Below are 21,530 nucleotides of genomic sequence, written 5' to 3'. Positions count from 1 at the left end.
AATATCCAGTGGCTTGACTGCAAAATAGTATGTGATATTCCAAATGCACTATTTGAACATGACTTCTTTTCAGCACAAGGAGTGAAGAAATATTTTACTGAGTGTTTCCTGTGAACTTGGCACCATTCTGACCCTTTTCATCTATTAACACATGTGAAGTCCTAAAATGTCCGTATTTCTTAATGATTATTTATTATTCCTACTTAACAGATGAAGAAACTGAGGCACTGACTGATTCTATTCCTTGCCCAGTGCCACACAGATACTAAGGAGCAGAACTGAGATTGAAATCCAAGCAATCTGGCTCCAGAATTCATGTTCTACATCAACACTGCTGGAAGTTTATGTGCAGGGCGGGGCATCATGACAACATGCTGACCCTGGTTTAGTGTGTCTGGGCTAGGACGTGGGCCTCAGCATCTCTGACAAGCCCCAGCGATGGGATAGCATCGTTGCATGGCTCACACCCTGAGTAGCAAAGGTCAACACTACACCACATTGCACTACCTCAATAACAAAACTGTAGTTTTCTACTAACCTTTAATAAGGACTAGCCCTTGTTCATCTTTCTGGCCCCTTTAGCAGGTCACCTGGAAGACTGAGCACGGAATATAAGACATTTACCTTAAATAGTAATACTTTGAATTCAGTATTCTGTTTAATCAAATGTCAAGATTTCTTCCTTTAAATCACTGGATATTATTAGCACTTGACTCTTCAAAGAGTTCAGTTTATATATGTGGGATCTGTTAGGTTAATTTGTACACTGCCTGCTAGCCCTCTATCATCTGTATGTGCATGATACAGGTGAAGTGTGTGAGTGATCTTCACGTCCTTTTAATGTTGAAAGAGAAAGCTATTTGCTAATACTCAAATTTCAGTTATTCCAAGAGGCCTACTTTTTTAGTTTTCTCACCCATGCTCTTATAAGTGAGCTGAAATTTATCTAAAACCATTTACTTCTTAGTTCTGTGTGTAGCACACTGGCCATCTTCAAAGGGTTTAATTATTCAGGATGAAAAATATCCTATGGTCTAGTGTGAATTTTGGCAGTAAAATAATCCAATAGCAAAAAGTCCAAGGTGGTGCTCTCAAAAACGTATAGTGTTTAAACTCAATAAGGCATTGGATGTCATTTAAGTTTTCCAAGATGGAAGCTTGACACTTTATCCACTATTTAAGAATTTGGCACTAATTTTAAAAAATGACAGTTTTTCACTCTGCCTTAGAGCAAGACTTCTCAAATTTTAATCTGCATACAGATCTTGCTGCTGCTGCTGCTGCTGCTAAGTCGCTTCAGTTGTGTCCGACTCTGTGCGACCCCAGAAAAGGCAGCCCACCAAGCTCCTCTGTCCCTGGGATTCTCCAGGCAAGAATACTGGAGTGGGTTGCCATTTCCTTCTCCAATGCATGAAAGTGAAAAGTGAAAGTGAAGTCGCTCAGTCGTGCCCGACTCTTAGAGACCCCACAGACTGCAGCCTACCAGGCTCCTCCGTCCATGGGATTTTCCAGGCAAGAGTACTGGAGTGGGTTGCCATTGCCTTCTCCGGCATACAGATCTTGCTATCGTGCAAATTCAGATTTAATAGGTCTGGAGCAGGGCACAAAATTATGCATTTCTAATAAGCTTCCAGGTGATGCCGGTGCTGCTGGATCATGCTTTGAGTAGTGGAGCTCTCAGACGTTAGTATTATTGTGAATCAGGATCACCTGGATGGCTCCTAGAAACACAGATCACTGGGCCTGCCCCCACAGTTTCTGGTTCCGCAGATCTGGGATGGACCAGGAACTGGCACTCTGACGAGTTTGCAGCAACGCTAATGCTGCCGGTCCAGGGCCACACGTTGAGAACCATTGGCTTGGAGCCCTATGTCTGTCTCTCAAGCACGTGGCTCTCCCCACATGGAATCAAAATGAAATTACAAAGTCAAGAATTCTATGCATTCTCAACTGTCGTCTGGAAACTGGGAAGGGTGACAGGAAAAACTCTTCTTGGGGAATTGTCCAGAATCTGTTCTTTTTCTGTAATTGGAGGATACTTGTTTCACAGAGCTGTGTTGGCTTCTGCCCTACAACAATGTGAATCAGCCACAAGCATACACGTCTCCCTTCCACACACCCCACCCCACCCTCCATGTCATCACAGACCCAGAATATGTTCTGTGAGTGATAGGCCATAGTCATTGCCAAATGATTTCACTTAATTAATATGAAAGACACAAAAAAATGAATGTGAAGGGTGGTTGGTCCACGACTTCTTTAAAGGAGAAATCCATGATTTCTGCCTGACTCAAAGAGTTTGTTTCTGCTGATTTCTTTGGAGACTATATCAAAATATTTCCAATAAATTAAATTTGGTAAAAAGAGTAACATACGCAACACAAAATACTCAGCAGAGCTATGTCCTGTCACCATTTAATCTCCTTCTAAATAAATTATTGCAACTATGAATTAAATGCAGATTCTCTAACCACAGACAACAGGAAGAGCAGCATCTTCATATTTTTCACCCATTGATTCATTCATTCAAAAAATATCTTTTTATCATAACATTCAAGTGGTTCTTTAATTTCAGGACTCTGTCACTAATACTTCGTTTATTGATTATACATGAGGAGGAAACAAACGATTTCTTCATGCATTCATTTTAATAAATTTGGGTTTTTTTAACACACTGTGTCAGTTTCCATACTGGGCAATATAGAGATATAATGATTAGAAAAATCAGATGCTTTTATAGTCCTTACAGTCTGGAGGAAGAAACTGACTTTAATTAAAATTCACACATATGCATGTAACTTGCAGCTGTCACTAAGGCTTCATCAAAGAGATACCTCGTGAATGCTGATAGTTTCTTTGAATGATGATGACACATATGATGACAAAAACTGAAATCAACAAATGAATTTGCTCAGCTCCTTAAAGCTGTCTTTTGCTTCTAACTCACTCTGATAGACTCTTAAAAAGATAGAGGCTTTGTCGTAACGTATTATAAAGATTTTCAAACATGCACTAATGTTGAAAGAATTATACAAAGAGCACCCGTATATCACCTGGATTCCACAATTCCGATTTTGATGCATTTTCTTTATCACATATATATCCATCTGTGTATGGATATATAGATCACACATGTAACCCCTCTATTCTTTCATTATTCCATCTGATTTTTAATGCATTTAAAAGTAGGCTGCAAATATTAGCATACATCATCCCTCAGTGCTTTAGAACACATACATTAGGATACAGGTTTTAGAAATGTAAATTTTTTAGAAATGTGGGGCAGATACATAATCTAATTTCACTCAAGTAGTATAAATTTAAGGTACCAATTGTACAGGTGTTTAAGAAAGCTCTTTGTTAAGGGAAAGGCTGGTTTTGATGTAGCCACTTCCACTGCCTGAATTAATCCTGAGTGAACTAGATCTCTACATGGTGAAATTATGAGCCTTGACCTAAATATTCTGGAGACAGTAATGACTTTGCCCTTGCCTTCACCCTTCTGGCATCCAAGTGAAGATAGTATTATCCTAACAATGACATGGAAGGCACTGTGGTTTTTTTTTTTTAATTAATTGATTTATTTTAATTGGAGTCTAATTACTTTTGTATTTTTAGATGACTCAGGCAGAACACCAACACCACCAATAGCCTAGTCACACATCTGGTATTTGGAAAACCTTTTACTTTACCATATGAACCTCCTCCCTAAATTCCCTAAATGCTAGTTCTCTATTGCTTAATTGTCAGACCCAATTTTTAATGCCTGGGACTGAAGTCTTTTTACCTAGCATTCCACGTAGCCTTTCCTCCTCTAAAACTTGTGAAAATGGTCTTTCTAGTTATATTTTTTACTGATCCACTTATGTTATATTTTAAGGTTTTTCTGTTCATATTGGAAATAGGAAGGATAAAAATATTTTTTATAAAATCTTGGCTTTAAAAACGTCTACTATTTCATGTTTTGAAAGAAAAATAGTGTAATGCTTCCACTTGGCCACTGGAGAGTAGTGAACTATTTCTGTTGTAACTCATTTTTCTCTACTCACATAAGCAAAATTTAGTGCAAGTGAAATAAACTTCTGAAACTTCTTTCCTTGAAAATTTGTTTAATTGGATCCCAAGAGTCTTGCCATTAAATTGAGAAAATATTTCTAGTTCTTTTGTTTCTATTGTAATTTTCAGTGCAATGAGAAAGGATTGCAGGTTTATTTTATTCTAACTCATGAAAAAGAATATTTGGACTGGGGAGAAATAAAGTCACAAGTATTGCCTTCCACTTATGCTTGTGAGTGGGGCAAGGGATCTGGTTTTTGCATTTCATCTCATGTGAATTATTCAACCTTTCAATGATATTAGAAATTATAGTATTGCATTGGGCTCCCTCCCACAAATTCTTGTGTTTAGCTGTTTTATTCAACTCATTTTTAATACACGAATGCTTTTTTAGTGCAACAGAGTAAGCTCTTTGAGAATAATGTTTACATTTATACATCTCTGTAGCTCATCAATAAAGTAAGTTACTATTATAGTTGCTTAAGTTGCTCTTATCAGAATAGAGGGTGAACTAATGCGGTAGAAAAACCTAGACTTTAGACTGTAACATATATTCAAACATTAATGCCCCTGTTAACATTGTGGCTTCCAGCAAGTTACTAGTGACTTTTAACAGAGTCTTTAGTAAAGACACTTACTAATGCCCCTGATGGTTTGAGCAAGCTCTGGGAGATGGTGAAGGACAAGGAAGCCTGCATGCTTCAGCCCATGGGATCGCAGAGTCTGACCCGACTGAGCGACTGAACAACTAATCTCCGCCGTCTGATGGAGTTGAGTGACTGCTTTCCCTGCTGGCTGAGATGAAGCTGGCATGTGTGACAGTGTCTGGCACATGGTGATCTTCATCAGGGAGATGCCAATTCAAATCTGTATATACTGCCCTTCTTTAGCAACATATTTTAAGCATCAGTCTGATGCTTATGCCACTATAAATTCTCACTAGCTTATAATCAGTTTCCAGGAAATCCTAAGAGGTCTCTGACAAGGGTCAGTCTGCACAAGGGGCCCCGAGTCCTTAGCGTTCAGCATTCTGCCCTCCTTTGCTGGCCCCGATAAGGAAAGTGGGCGGGGAGTGCAGGCAGGTGGCCCCACCCACTCGGTTTCCAGCCGTCGGGTGGGCCCACAGCTGGCCCAGACGGACTGAAATCCTGGCAAGCTCTCTCCTCCGAGCGCAGAGCCCAGGTGCGCAGCTTCTCAGCCAAATGCACTCTGAAGATGAGCTTTGTTTGGCTTCTCAGTGGTTTTAAAATGGGAGACAGCTGACAAAAACGCAGTTTTCCAACTTTCCTGGAAGCCCGAGCTGAAAGCAGTCACCGCTCTAAGCGGCTCCTTCTCCAGGTCTGGGCACAGCCTCGCTTCGCCCTGTGGCATTCCATCTCGTCTGCTTTGCTCATCTCCATCATTTCTACCAACTGCTTGTTACAGTGCAAGGGGCCCCACGTGACCCTGGGATTATGTATGCCATGCAGCCTGCCCTTCCTGGAGCAGGACCCCCGGACCAAGCATTTATCCAGAGCCTGCCCCAAATCCAGCTCCAGGCTTTGACGATCTCTTGATCCTCAGTTGTAACTACAAAATTTTTGCCAGTTGTATTTCCTCAACGTTAATCTGCTTTAAAAAAAAAAAAATCTGTTTATTTTTCAGCTGTGCTGGGTCTTCCTTGCTGCACACGGGCTTTCTCTAGTTGCGGGGGGTGGGGGCTTCGCTTCGTTGTCCTGTGTCTGCGATCCACTGCGGTGGCTTCCCCAGAGCACCGGCTCCTGGGCGCCTGAGCTCAGTCGTTGCGGTGCACAGGCTTAGTTGCTCCAAGGAATATGAAATCTTCCTAGATCAGGGATCCAACCAGTGTCCCTTCCGTTGCAAGGTGGATTCTTAAGGGAAAGCCAACATGTATCTGCTTTTTTAAAAATGTCTTTGAATTCATACATTATATCAATTTCTGGAATGTAAGGGCTTTGTCTTACACACCCTTGATAAGCACAGGTTTCTATTTCCTGCATCTCAACTAGAGTTAATGATTGAACTTGATTTCCCAAGGGGACACATTGGCATGGAATACCTGCAAACTGGATACAGGTGAAATAACCTTCTGCGTTCATTTTGAATATGCCTCCAGCCTGAGGGCCCCTGACACTCCTCCTAATTGCCAAAAAGCAGCCACACATGATTGCCTTCATGGAAACTGACTTTCCACCACCTCCATTCTTTGCTCCATAAAAATTGTCCTCTTCCCTGTCTTCCTCCAGATGGCTGGTATCAGCTAGCTGTCATACCGGAAAGAATCTAGTTTATTCCCCTCATGGTTCCAGAAACCTGCCCGGATATAAATGGGTTCCAGATTGCCCATGGAACAGAGCACCTTCTGTCCCTACTTCCCAGGTGGCTGAGTTTGATGACGGTGGAGACCCCCTACAACTGGGAGGCGTAAAATTTTCCCTCACAGTATTCAAGCCAGAGGACAAAGCTGAGGGTAACTTTGCTGATGACCCAGTCCTCTTTCCAGCACTCCCTTTACTTCAGCTCTCTTCTGTGCAATGTAAATACACTTTCTTTAGGAATTTTGTGGTCAAACATCTCTGATAGTTCATTCTTCTCAAGTGTCTCCTGCAAACCCAGTGACTACAGGACCAAGGCAGGTAAATGAGTAAGATGGAATTGTGCTAAAGGAGCAGAAACCCCTCTGTTCTCATCCAGAGTGAGATTGCAGGTCCAGTGGTACCCTATATGATTTTTCAAGTGAAGTAGGAAATCCATTTTATTAAGGTAAAATCTCCTTCATTTTAAAATCTGGCAACACTTAGCATTTCCATGCACTCTAGTGGAACCATAAGCCTTCAGGTTGCAATCTCTTGCTGAACAAAAAATATGCAATCCCCTCCTGGGCATCATGATTTTAAGGAGAATTTTCCTGATGGATGTAACTGAATAACACACACCAGAACTTCCCCCTTCAGAGCAGCCATCTTTCAGAAGCCAGCGTTCTGTATCGTGAGTTCCACAGGCCTAGGTTCTTGCCTCCCTGCCCCACCATCACCACTGACCCCAGCTCATCTCTTGCATCTCAGCGTCACAGCTCTGAGCAGAGCAGGCTGTGGTAGGTAAACAGGGATTGTTCATTGAATTAAAATAAGTTTGCCATCCATCACCAAAAGCAGTGTTGGAACATGTTTTAAAGATGCTTTGGGGGACAGATTAAAAGTCACTTATATGGCAAAAACCACTACAATATTGTAAAGTAATTAGCCTCCAATTAAAATAAATTTTAAAAAAGCCACTTGTGACAATGAGAGTAATTATTTTCATTCTCATCTTACATTTTCTAAAAATGCTATTGTAATACAACCTGCTTTCTGTAATTACATGACAAAATGTCATAACATTGGGCTCTAAATGACTTCTGGCCATTTCCTAATTATATTTTTAATGATACTGCAAAGTAGAGCATTGGGGTAGCCTCATTGTCAGGAAAATCCACCCTGAACTCAGAAGGTAATTCTGAGAAAAGAATTGTAGAACCCCAGAAAGCACCACTGAGATGGTATATAATTATGGAGGCAACTGTTTTATTAAGATCAACATTTATTCATCAAACATTAAATGTTTGCTCTGCACAGTGCATAGCAGACTCGCTGCTACAGGGAATGCAGTAGAGATTTCATAGAAAGTGAAAGTGAAGTCGCTCAGTCATGTCCAGCTTTTTGCGACCCTGTGGACTGTAGCCTACCAGGCTCCTCCGTCCATGGGATTTTCCAGGCAAGAATATTTGAGTGGGTTGCCATTGCCTTCTCCAGGAGATCTTCCCCACCCAGGGATCAAACCCAGGTCTCCTGCATTGTAGACAGACCGTCTGAGCCACCAGGGAAGTCTTGAAATTTCATACATGTTAATAGGGCTTCCCTGGTGGCTCAGAGGTTAAAGCATCTGCCTCCAATGTGGGAGACCCAGGTTCGATCCCTGGGTCAGGAAGATCCCCTGGAGAAGGAAATGGTAACCCACTCCAGTATTCTTGCCTGGAGAATCCCATGGATGGAGAAGCCTGGTAGGCTACAGTCCATGGGGTGGCAAAGAGTCGGACGTGACTGAGCGACTTCACTTTCACTTGATGTATTTGTTACTATTATTCATTGGTAGTGTTATACAAGCTTAAATGTTTTGTCTCTTTAACATGCACATATATACTGTGGGCCAGGAATTATTCTAAGCACTTTATAAATAGTAACTTACTTGATTCTCTAAACAGCATTACAATGTAGACAATATGATCCCCAGTACATATCGAGTTGGCCATAAAGTTTGAGTTTTTTTTGTAAGGTGTCTCAAAAAATGCAAATGAACTTTTGGGCCAGTCCAATACATATCCTCATCAATAAAGATGAGAAAAATGAGTGGCAGACAGTTAAGTGACTTGCTCAATATCACACTGTTGATAAGTGGCAGGGCCTTATAGCCCAGATAAGTCTGACTTTAAAATCAACACTTATAACCACTGTCAGTTGGTTACTGCTGCATAACAAATAGTCCTACAATTTAGTGGCTTACAACATCAACTGCTTATTATTGTTCATGAGTCATTTGGTTAGCTGGGCAGTTCTGTTGATCTGGACTAGTCTCAGCTCATCTGAGCTGGACTCACTTAAGTTTCCATGGTCAGCTTGGGGCTGCCTGGTCCAGGATGTCCTTGCCTGTGTGACTCAGCTCGCCTCCACATGGATTCTCATGCTCCATGGCTATAGCAGGGGTCTGAGAGAGAAGAAACATTTGCACACGGCTTTTCAATCCATTGCTTACATTAAGTTTGCTGCTCTTTCATTTGACCAAAGCAAATCACATGCTCAATTCCACTGTCAGTATGGGAGGACACACTCAAGGGCCAGAACACAGGAAGGCATAGATATTGGGGCTTTAATACAATTAACCTACCACAATCATGGTTCAATACCATGCTGTTTTTATCCTGCTTTCCACATAGATTCAAATGTGATAATTCAGAGTCCAGATGCGTTGTGGAAATGGCATCAAATGTAACTTTGTGGGTTTCAGAAGATAACAAAAGAACTGTAAGAAGTGTGGAAAATGAAAGTATGTCTATGATTTTAGGCTGATCCTGGGGAAACACCATCAGAAGCTCCAAGTGAAGCCAGGCCAACTCCAGCAGAAAACGGGGTGAATCACACAACGTCCCTGACACCCAAACCACCCTCCCAGGCTCTGCACAGCCAGCCAGCTCCAGGTAAATATTCCGAGGAAAGAGCTGCACTACGTAAACAGCAGTCTCTAGTGTGTCCACACTAAAAGCGGGCAGCATGACTGAGTTAGCATCATGAGGCGAGGGAGACACATGGACTTAGGAGGCGGTCCAGGAATGTTTGCTGAGGGATGAATAACAGAAGGAAGGAAGGGAGGGAGGAAAGAAAGAAGGACTCGTAAGTCCTTTATGAGACTCGTAAATGCTCATCTGGCTCTGCTGATAACTTGTGAAACCAAAACAAAATATCACCCAGATTCCCCATATCTTTATTTATTAATGGATGTTGGTCCATCTGCTGGCAGGGTGTTGAGGGGTTCTTCAAACACCTTATACTTTATGCTTTAGAAGTACATTCTTAGTTCTGCTTCACTAAATTAAGTCTCTACCAAGAATTCCTTCCCGTCTTTCTCCAGCTCACTTTTCACTGATTTTAAGTGCCAACCACGTGCTGAGCATGCTCAGCCCTTCACATGGATTATCTCATTTCACTCTCAGACCAGGCCTCTGAGGGCTGATTCCACCATCGTCCCCACAGTACAGATGAATAAATTGCAGTTTTAAATTGCAGAAACAAGTTACTTCTTGAAGGCCATGTTGCTAATGTAGAGTGAAGGCAAAACTGACACCATTCTCCATGATCCTAAAATTCTTCCCTTTAGCTTCTCTGCTCCTACGGAGGCTACTTAAGAAAGGAGATTGTTGAGATTAATATTAAGGAGTGACAAGTATAAACAAGACGTGATATTTTCAAATGAAGATTTTATGTACCAAATACAAACATTCTGTGTGTTTCTAGAATATGAATAAGTTTTTTAAATAGCGAATAACCTTGTGCTTTTGAGAGTAGGATAAAACTTAGCATTTTAGCATTTGATTTTTTTAACTGGGTGTTTTAGAACCATTTTTGAAATAACACAGAATACATTACAAAGATGGATTCCTTTTCTCTGGTGTTAACATCGGTCAGAGTCAGACCAGGAAATTAACATTGGCATAGTGCCTTGAATTAAACCATAGACTTTGAACCTCACCTGCCTTCCACTAATGTCTTTATTGTTCCAGGTTCCAACTCAGGATCCCACACTGTATTAATTGTCATGTGTCCTTAGCGTCTTTGAATCTGCAACAGTCCCTCAGTCTGTTCATTTTTCCATGCCCTGTGTACTTTTAGAGTACTGGTCCGTTATTTTGTAGACGGCACCTCAACTTGGATTGGCCCGATGTTTTCTCACAGGTAGACTGGAGGTGTGCATTTGTGACAGGAACGTCACAGAAGCGATGCTGTTCTCAGAGCATCATGTCAGGAATACCTGATGTTGCTGTACCTCATGTTGGGTTACTTGATTAAGGTGCCACCTGCCTGATTCCCCCACTTAGAGTTGTACTTTTCCCCTTTATAGTTAATAAATATCTTGGGGGAGAGACTTCAAGACCATGAGACTATCCTGTTTCTCCTTAAACTTTTAACCAGTGACTTTGGCACCCAATAGGTCTTGCCTGAAACTTTGTTCCTGCCTGCTGACCTACCAGTGGTCTTCACTTGTCACTCCTGATTTTGCCAGAAGGTGGCGGTAGCATTGTCAAAACTGAATTTGTTGACAGAGTTTTGATTCAAAGTGGAGAGATGTCCTTTCTCTCTATAAATGGAGCATATAGGTTCACATTTAATTTGTTTGACACAAAATTACAAAATGAAGACATGTCTTAGAATGTTTTTAGGATAATTTTCTTCAGGAATTTGTAATCTGTAATAAAGAAACTTAGAGACCAGAGCCAAACGTTGTTTTACAGGAAGAAGATAATTTTAAAAGTTATAGGAGGCTATTTATTTTGTCTTTTTATTTTAGGTTCTGTAAAGGCACCTGCCAAAACAGAAGATCTTATTCAGAGTGTTTTAACAGGTAAATACCATCTTGCCCCCTATGGATTTAGACACCTGAATATTACACAGTGTAAGTATTTAGAAGAGAGGAAATTTTATCTTTGAAATATAACATGATTGGTATTTCTTTTCTAAAACCATCTACAGATATATCCTGGTTCAACCCATGTTACATAATGTAATCACAGAGAAGTAACCATACTTGGTAGATAGGACCTTATTGATATAAAAAATAACATATTTTCATATATTTTGGAATCAAGGAATAGTTTCATGTTGGAAATGTGACCCAATGAACAGGAATGCAGTCTTCCCGAAGTACCCACAATAAAGCATGTTTTAGAAATGCAGAATATGGACTATTTGTGACCATAGAATACACGGTGTTTGAGAATGATGATACAGTTTGCAACTACTTATAGTCAGTAAGTTTCTTAAACTAGTAGGACTAAAATTGGTATGACCTTTCTTTAATACAGTGAGCAGTGTGTAGCTTTATGTAGCATGTTGGCCCAATATACAACAGAAATGTACACCAAAAGCAGAACTACAGGTCAGAAGCCCAAACCGTAAACAACCCAAGTATCCATAACCAAGAGAGTGGATAAATAAATTGTGGTTGAGTGACAGAATAAAATAGGATTCATCTGTAGATATAAACTACAATTACACAGAACTACATGGATGAAATTTATAAGCATAATGTTGGAGAAAGGAGAACAGGCACAAAAGAGCACTTTCTTTACGATCCCAGCTACATAAAGTGCAAAAACAGGCAAAAGTGATTTGTGTTCTTAGAAACAAGGATTTGGATTCTACATGGAGGGTGGGTGCAAGGGCAGGAGTCACAAAGAGGCCTCTGGGGTCTGATAATATCCTGATTTTGGTCTAAGTGGTGGCTATAGAAGCCTGTTCACTTTGTGAAAATTGAAAGGAATGTGTATTTATGATTTCACCAAAATAACACATAAAATATGCATCAAAATTATTTTAGAAATGTATGAAAAGAAAACATGTGTTTATAGACTTCATTCCATGAGAAACAATAAAATGTTCACACACAAAACGAGAAAAAATAAATCAGAGCATGATTGCAATATTATTTAAAAATACACAAATGCATAGATGAAAAGTGGGTATTTGTATCAATATATTAGCAGTGATTATATCAGGGTGGTTTGCTTATGAGTGCTATCTATTTCCTTATATAAATGGACATTTTCTTTATGTTTAAGGACATATTCAAAAAGTAGCCTTTTATCCACAGGTTTTTTTTTTTTTTAAATAGTACTTTCAATGGGATTATTTTAAATCATAAATTGGAACACCTGGAGCCTTGTTCCTAAAACTTGCCACAGCTGACACATTGCACATCATTTTTAAAGAAGTGGGGTTGAATATGTCACCAAAACGGCAGTGATTCCTTAGGATTATAAATTTTAACATAATAACTCATTATGCAACCATAGTAAGTTCACTCAGGCCTGAGGGAAACTGTTAAACAAATGGACGTGTTTCTTTCCCTCGCCTCTTTCTCAAAAGGAATTGAATGTCAGGAGAATAGATCCATTATTAAAAGGGAAGCATATTTCAATTGCTTAAAGACCTTAGCATTTAAGAACATAAATTATTACTCTGATATCAATGTTTATCCACTAGACATTCCATTTTCTATTTAGGTCTGTTGTTATTCATGGCATATATTATCTCTGAATCTCTTGACAGTGCTAAATATTTATAATGACTTATTTTTGTTCCCAGAAGTGGAAAGTTCACATCAAAGGATTGGAAACATGTGAACCATGACTTAATCCAGGTCTAAATAAATGATAATTCATTGAATTTAAGGCACCATCCGTTTTCAGGTCTCCCGTTACTCATGGAGTGCCTAGAAGGAAAAGCACCAACAAATTGTGACTATCCATTAACTATATGATGCATCTTAGTTTTAGAAATGTTAACATATTTTTAAGTGCATATTCTAAAATTGATTAAATAAATCAATAAAATGCAGACTGTTTTAAGCTCAAGCTCTGTCACATTAAGTGTTTTCTTGGCATTAAATAAAACAGTATGTAGTCATGTAAGCTACCACTAACCTCATGGTGCCTTTGGGCAAATCACAGTAAGGACCTTCCTTCATCTTACTGATTTATACTGGAGCAATTTATGAGAAACATACAAACCTGCCATGTCCATCCTGTGAATAGTGCCCCTGAGAAATGGTGCTCAAGAACCTGTGCACACATTTGTTAAGCCAGAAACTGTTAAAAACTGCATTAATTCTTTCATCATCACCATAACAACCTTAAGAAATAGACATTGTGTGATCCTTGAAGTGAATCCTTTTGGTGCCCACCCAAGTTGCCTCTGCCATCTGGTGCTCCCAGCTCCCAGCTGTAGTGAACGTTGGTTGCTAACAGCTCAGAACTTCCTCTGCTTTTGAAAACTGCCTTCACGGAAGGCACACTGATCGGGAAGAGGGATTTCTCATCTGAGAAATATCTAGCTGCTGTGTCAGGTACTCGATCATGCAGCATATCTCATTATATCCCTTTGAGCTACTTGTTACACAGCTGTGTCTCTGACAATGCCCTGATGCATTTGATGTTCTAGGCATCAAAGATTTGTATCAAAGCAGGTGTATTGCTATTTGCAAACATTAGCAAACCACACGGAGAAGGCAGTGGCAACCCACTCCAGTACTCTTGCCTGGCAAATCCCATGGACTATGGAGGAGCCTGGTGGGCTGCCGTCCATGGGGTCGCACAGAGTTGGACACGACTGAAGCGACTTAGCAGCAGCAGCAGCAAACCACAGGGATAGATGAAGATTGTGTAGGAGGTCTTTCATTAAAAGAAAGAAAATTGCCCCCAGCTGAAAGGAAGCCCCCTCTCCAGGGAGCTTATGCCTCTCCCACTGTCATTGCCAAGTATGTTGCTTCAAGGTGAAACTGACGCTGTAGTCTCAGCTGCAGAGCGCCCCCTGGGGTCAGGCAGAGCAGACCCCGGCCGAGACCGCATCAGCTGCTGCTGCTTCTGTACACGCTGCCCTCACTCCCCTCCTGAGGGCCCCGTGGTAGATCACACATGCCTGAATCCCTCCCTTGGGCTCTGTTTCTGGGGAACCCTAACTTGCCTGGAGAACCCCATGGACGGAGGAGCCTGGTAGGCTGCTGTTCACGGGGTCGCTAGGAGTCGGACACGACTGAGGGACTTCACTTTCACTTTTCACTTTCATGCATTGGAGAAGGCAATGGCAACCCACTCCAGTGTTCTTGCCTGGAGAATCCCAGGGACTGGGGAGCCTGGTGGGCTGCCGTCTCTGGGGTCGCGAAGAGTCAGACACGACTGAAGCGACTTAGCAGCAACGTTTAAAAAACTTACCAGTAAAGAAACTGAGTCTGAGAAATTTGGTAACATAGTCACAAAGTTAGCACGCAATAGCCAGCAGCCGGGAGCACCGTCCAACCTCCAAGCCCTGCCCTCCAGCCTGTGGGCCAGGGTCAGACAGATAACTGCTCAGCAGCCGCGGCTCTGCCCGCCCAGCCCTCCCACTCTCTGAGCTTTCCTACCCATTTGTTGCAGAAGTAGAAGCGCAGACGATTGAAGAGCTAAAGCAGCAGAAGTCGTTTGTGAAACTTCAAAAGAAGCACTACAAGGAAATGAAGGACCTGGTTAAGAGACACCACAAGAAAACCACCGACCTCATCAAAGAGCACACTACAAAATACAATGAAATCCAGAACGACTACTTGAGAAGGAGAGCAGCTCTGGAAAAGACAGCCAAAAAGGACAATAAGAAAAAGTAAGTTGAATGGGTATTTTTTGTTTGTTTTATAGTATAAAGAAAGAGTGTTATTTGTGTGCATTTTCAATGTTTTTTTAATGGACAAACTACAATTTATCTAAATGATTTTCTATTGTTGAACATAAGGGTTGTACCCCACTCCAGTACTTTTGCCTGGAAAATCCCACGGACGGAGGAGCCTGGTAGGCTGCAGTCCATGGGGTCGCTAGAGTCGGACACGACTGAGCGACTTCACTTTCACTTTTCACTTTCATGCATTGGAGGAGGAAATGGCAACCCACTCCAGTGTTCTTGCCTACAGAACCCCAGGGACAGGGGAGCCTGGTGGGCTGCCGTCTATGGGGTCGCACAGAGTAGGACAAAACTGAAGCGACTTAGCAGCAGCATTGCAACAAATGTAGTGATAAATATGTATGGATAAATCTTTCACATATTCTTAATTATTTTCTTAAAATTCTAGAAATGAGATCCCTAGATCAATTTAAAGACATTTCTATTTCAGTTTGTAGCTATCAGCAAGATATGAAAGTGCAAACTGATGGAGGAAAAAGTGATGCTTTTAGTATCTTAATCTGCACTTCTTTATTAAGTTGAATTTTTGGTATATTTATTGTCAATATATATTTCTTCCTTTGCAAATTGTCATATTGTGGTTTTTACTTGACTTTTTTCATTGAAATATAGGTGATGAATTTTCAGTGTTTTGTACCATGGTTTGGATCTATACCACTGCAAGAAGGAACACCACCCAACCCCCTCCTCTCTCTACAGCTCTGGTGTCCCCTCAGTTCACTTTTGCCTGTAAATTTCTTTCTTTGACCAGATTTTGAGACTAGATACACAGGAAGTTCTACCCTTGAGTTCTAGCCTGTAGGCCCAAGACCAGCTGGTTGACTAGCCATATTGCAGCTGATACACAATGCAGGAGACACAAGTTCCATCCCTGGGTCAGCAAGACCTCCTGGCGGAGAGAATGGCAACCCACTTCAGTATTCTTGCTGGGAAAATCCCATGGATAGAGGAACCTGATGGGTTACATACGGTCCATGGGGTTGCTAAGATTTGAACATGACTGAAACTATATGCAGGTCAGAGCAACAGTTAGAACTGGACATGGAACAACAGACTGGTTCCAAATAGGAAAAAGAGTACGTCAAGGCTGTATATTGTCACCCTGCTTATTTAACTTATATGCAGAGTACATCATGAGAAACACTGGACTGGAGGAAGCACAAGCTGGAATCAAGATTGCCGGGAGAAATATCAATAACCTCAGATATGCAGATGACATCACCCTTATGGCAGAAAGTGAAGAGGAACTAAAAAGCCTCTCGATGAAAGTAAAAGAGGAGAGTGAAAAAGTTGGCTTAAAGCTCAACATTCAGAAAACTAAGATCATGGCATTCAGTCCCATCACTTCATGGGAAATAGATGGGGAAAAAGTGGAAACAGTGTCAGACTTTATTTTTTTGGGCTCCAGAATCACTGCAGATGGTGACTGCAGCCATGAAATTAAAAGATGCTTACTCCTTGGAAGAAAAGTTATAACCAACCTAGATAGCATATTGAAAAGCAGAGACATTACTTTGCCAACAAAGGTCTGTCTAGTCAAGGCTATGGTTTTTCCAGTAGTCATGTATGGATGCGAGAGTTGGACTGTGAAGAAGGCTGAACGCCAAAGAATTGATGCTTTTGAACTGTGGTATTGGAGAAGATTCTTGAGAGTCCTTTGGACTGCAAGGAGATCCAACTAGTCTATTCTAGAGGAGATCAGCCTTGGGTGTTCATTGGAGGGACTGATGTTGAAGCTGAAACTCCAGTACTTTGGCCACCTCATGCGAAGAGTTGACCATTGGAGAAGACTCTGATGCTGGGAGGGATTGGGGGCAGGAAGAGAAGGGGATGACAGAGGATGAGATGGCTGTGTGGCATCACTGACTTGATGGATGTGAGTTTGAGTGAACTCCTGGAGTTCGTGATGGACAGGGAGGCCTGGTGTGCTATGATTCATGGGGTTGCAAAGAGTCGGACATGACTGAGTGACTGAACTGAACTGAATTGAAGCAAGTAAGCATGCAACTTGCAACCTGGGGGATATGACATTTTGCTGTGGACTAGAACCTCACTGAAGGGGCAACTGGTCTTACTGAAAAGAGAATCTCTACTACCCTTTGCTGCCCTATCTGAAACCCACAAACCTCTGTCCAGATAATGCCTTGTCAGGGCCTAAGCCCCACAGCTCCAGGTACTCAGATAGTTCTGGGGAGAAGCATCTCTCACACATTTATTCAACCAATGGGGACATAGCAGTGAACATGACCTATTCAGTTATCACCCCAGTGTGCCTAAGGTGGTAATGTGGGAAAATATGAGAGCATAAAAACTGAGTCAGGAAGACTGTACCATTCCTTCCTTTTACTTCCTTACTCAGTATTCCAATCCTGATGCCAAGTTAGAGAGAGGTAAGAGGCCTTTTCCAGATGCATCTTGTGACATATGTTTTAACATGTGTTTAACTTTAAAACAATCAAAATCTAGTACATGGGCTTTTTAAATCTGCAAAATCATCATGTTTTAGACCTGGAGCAGCCTTAGAAGCCATCTAGGTGAACTGCTGTCAATTCTTCAGGGGGGAATCTGAAAACTAAAGGCTTAACATTTACCCACAGTTACAAACAGTTAAGGAAAACTTGGCCTAAAACTTCTCCTGAATTTCTCTTTTAGTGCTATGTATGTAGTCATTTGTTTATTCCTATATTTATTTACTTATAAGTCATATCCTGCAAACTTCCAATAGAATACTGAAATAACTTATCATAGAAGACATAAAAAAAATCCTATAAAAGTAGGAAAAAAACCCAAACGCACACACATACACACAGCCTGTCTACCAGTTGCCAGACCTGCTGCCTAGTACGTGAGTCACCAGCCACAAACAGCGACACAGTGTAATTAAAGTGTTTTTCAAGTACAAGATACACACCAGAATTCAAAGACTTTACTAAAAAACTCATGTTTTTAAATTAACATATATTGATTTTAGTTTAATTCTATACTGAAATAATCAGGCTATGCAAAATACATTATTAGAATTTATTTTACTCATTTCTTTTTTCTTCTTAAGATAGCTATGTCAAAAAAAATCAAATACATGGCCCATATTATATCTCAACTGGACAGCACTAACCTTTTAATGTAATTTCTGTCCTTGAACCCTGAAGTTAGGTCTTAGCTTCTTAGAAAAGGAAATATGGGTTAGATAATTCTCCTTATCTGGTTAAAGGAAACTTGCTTTCTTTTCTAAGAGGAAGAAACATTTTCCTGGTATCACTAATAAATTACAAAGAAAAAGATTCAATGCATCTCTTGGATCATATGCAGGCAAAATTAGGCATCAGGGAATAATGTCTTCAACCTTGTTTTTGAAGATGATGCAGAAACATCATCCCTTGGTTATTTTCCTATACTTTCTTTCAACAAACAAACAAAAATTCTTAAGCATCTAGCATCAGAAAATACATCAGGAGAGACTTTTTTTTCCAAGAGGCAAAGCCACTGAGATCTGATTGTTTGTCCATCTCCCTATGATACATGTAAAAATCCTGAGAACACCTCAGAGTAATAAATGGATGCAATGTCCATAAAAATCCCACTAACTTTCTTTGTGTTTAGAAAGTATGGCTATTTTTCACAAAATATATTAATGTGTGTGTGTGTGCTGTGCTTAGTCACTCAGTTGTGTCTGACTCTTTGTGACCCCGCCAGGCTCCTCTGTCCATGGGGACTCTCCAGGCCAGAACACTGGAGTGGGTTGCCATGCCCTCCTCCAGGGCATCTCCGCAACCCAGGGGTTGAACCCAGGTCTCCCACAGTGCAGGCAAATCTTTACCACCTGAGCCATCAGGGAAGCTCAGGGAATTAATACATATTAATATGTAATCAGCTTGTTCTTTTCAAATGAATTAATAACTACATTTTAGATGTATTTTTTATTGAGGTAACATTGGTTTGTAAGTTTCGTGTGCAAAATATTAGATTAAATTAGTTTCTTATTCAAATACCCATCATCTCAACTGAGCTTTCACCTAATGCAAAGAGCAGATCATTCAGACAGTTTCCATCGGGCACTGTGTTGTTCCCAGAGCATAGACTGCAGTTTCTAGACGGCTGTCCTGTGGTGAGCAGCACTGCCGCTCCCTTGTACTGTGTCCTCAGGAAAGTTGCCTCACTGAACCTCAGTTTCCTCAGATGCAAACTGGAGGTGGTTGTGCCTTCTTGTTGGCTTACTGTGAAAGCCAGAAGCCAAGCAGAGCACCCCTGTTACCTGCTGAGTGGTCACGAAAGGTTACCCTGGTGTCTCTGCTGGCGTGGTTGTCACTCATTCAAGCATCACCTCTGTTCTGGCTGCACCAACTTCCTGCTACAGAAGATGACAAATGTATCTCATGTCCATGCCAAGATGGAGGTTGCCCCACCAACACTCTGATGCTGATAAATAGACTTATATTTGTGCAGAATAGAGGGCCACTTCAGTGCTGCCATGCGATGCTGATGTTTAGATCTTTGAGGGAATCCTGAATGCCTTATTTGACAAATTAGGATCTTAACACTAGCTTCTACCAACTGCTTATCCATATGGCACTATTGTGTTGGCCTAATCCGAAGAGAAAGCAAGAGGAATCAGTACCAGCTGATCCAAGAAACCTCTTCCACTTGGTCACAAGTGAAACCACAGAGACAGAATCTGATATTCTGGGTGGTTCTTCCTGCAGAGGTTTCTATGTAAATGAAAAGAACAGACCTGCTCTTAGTACTGTTTCCAACACCGCCTCTCTATTTGACCTAAAGAAGTAAGAGCACAAAATTTGAAGGAACCACACTATATACTTTAGCACAATAATAAATTAGTGAGAACTGCTTTGTTTTGTTTCAACATTAGTCCTAAGCGTCTAAATATCTGTGTAATTATCTATGAATAACTCAAAGGAACTCCCCTTGCACAGAGTGAGCTCTTGACAAATGTATTATAATGAACTCAATTCATCTTCCTTTCTCTTGGAACCAAAGTGCTATTTGGGTGGAGATATCAATGAAGTTGGTTCAGCTCCCAGAGAAAACTATGTTAATGACAAATCTTTGTTATTAAAAGATGTCAAGAAACAGAACATGTCAGGTGGGAGTGTTGCCGTGCTGTCTGCCTATGCTCTCTGTTGTCGATCTGCATCATCTGGAAGCAAAATTCAGCATTTCTCCCCTACAGCATTATCAATGTTGTAGGGGAGAAATGTATAGGAAATGCATAGAAGAGATGTAGCTGGGAATTGTGTTATACATCCTATGTTAAAAAAACAAAAGCCTCAAAAAGTCCTTATTAGACATTGTTTTTCCCAAGGAGGTTTATCCTCTTCGGCACCATCGTGAGGAACCCTAGCTACCTGGCTTTCCTTTTCAGCCCCTACCTCTTTGTACAGCAACACAAATTTCCTCCACTTTCCGTGTTTGGAGACCCTCTCTTGCTAAGCTTGTCCTTGGGGTATCAGCCTCTGTCTCAACCACTTGACTATTTATTTCCAAACACATTCCTCTCTCTAGGAAGGACTTTGGTGAGCAGCCCTCTCTCTACCTTGCTCTGAACTGCACATTTTGTGAGCCGAGCTCTTTGTCTCTGCAGATCAGAACCCAGTAGCCCTGACCACGTCTCATCAACAATTGAGCAAGACCTTGCTGCCCTGGATGCCGAAATGACCCAAAAGTTAGTAGATCTGAAGGACAAACAGCAGCAGCAGCTGCTTAATCTTCGACAAGAGCAATACTATAGCGAAAAATACCAGAAACGAGAACACATTAAACTGGTAAGCCTTAAAAATGTGATTTATGTGTCTATACCCAAACCTTTTTCTCTATAAAGAATGTTAAAATTAATTTATGTATTTCAATTTAAGGAATAATTACTTTACAATATTGTGATGGTTTTCGCCATACATGGATTGGCCATAGGTATCCATGTTTGATGCTCTTGGATAATGTAACAGGAGGCAGCAGCAAGTTTGGCTGGCACTTTCATTTTGCTTCCTTATTGAATAATCTTATTTTGTTACCAGGTTATAGAGAGAGGTAAGATGCGTTTCTCAGATCCATATTGTGACATGTGATTTAACACATGCTTGACATAAAAGCATGATCAAAACTCAGGAGCTGGATTTTAAAAAGCAACAAAGACATCATTTCTTAGAAATGGAAATTACATGAGGCAAATAGCATCCACCCTACTAATATTTTGTAAATTCCATTATTCTAATATCTTTTCCAAATTCTTCTCTATTCTCCAATGAGGCTATGTTTTATTTTTATTTTCACTAATTCATTTCTTGGTTATAATCATTTGGGGGGATATTTTGAAAATCTTACAAGGAATTGGAAAACAGTTATATTTAAGAAAATTAAGAACACACTGCAAATAAAGGTTCACTTTTTATGCAGTAGTGTAGCTTTGCAGTGGTATAAAAAGAGCAGAAAAGTTTATACAATCCACTT

The 21,530-nt window shown here is 40.8% G+C and overlaps 1 protein-coding gene across 2 annotated transcripts in view; it reads left to right on the top strand.

The window, feature by feature from the left end:
* PLCB1 (phospholipase C beta 1) overlaps positions 1–21,530 on the top strand; it is an 863,757-nt gene that overhangs the window by 716,289 nt on the left and 125,938 nt on the right. For both annotated transcript variants that reach the window (XM_086335157.1, XM_086335158.1), the window contains exons 24-27: positions 9,154–9,286; positions 11,152–11,205; positions 14,774–14,993; positions 20,668–20,848. In XM_086335157.1, coding sequence (XP_086191283.1) covers positions 9,154–9,286; positions 11,152–11,205; positions 14,774–14,993; positions 20,668–20,848 — 588 coding nt within the window. The remainder of the gene's footprint in view (positions 1–9,153; positions 9,287–11,151; positions 11,206–14,773; positions 14,994–20,667; positions 20,849–21,530) is intronic.

Source organism: Bos grunniens, chromosome 13, assembly GCF_055505025.1.
Source record: "Bos grunniens cultivar Pamir isolate PY7600 chromosome 13, Bosgru_T2T1.0, whole genome shotgun sequence".
Taxonomy (NCBI): Eukaryota; Metazoa; Chordata; class Mammalia; order Artiodactyla; family Bovidae; genus Bos; species Bos grunniens.
This window is presented reverse-complemented; position numbering and strand designations above follow the sequence as displayed.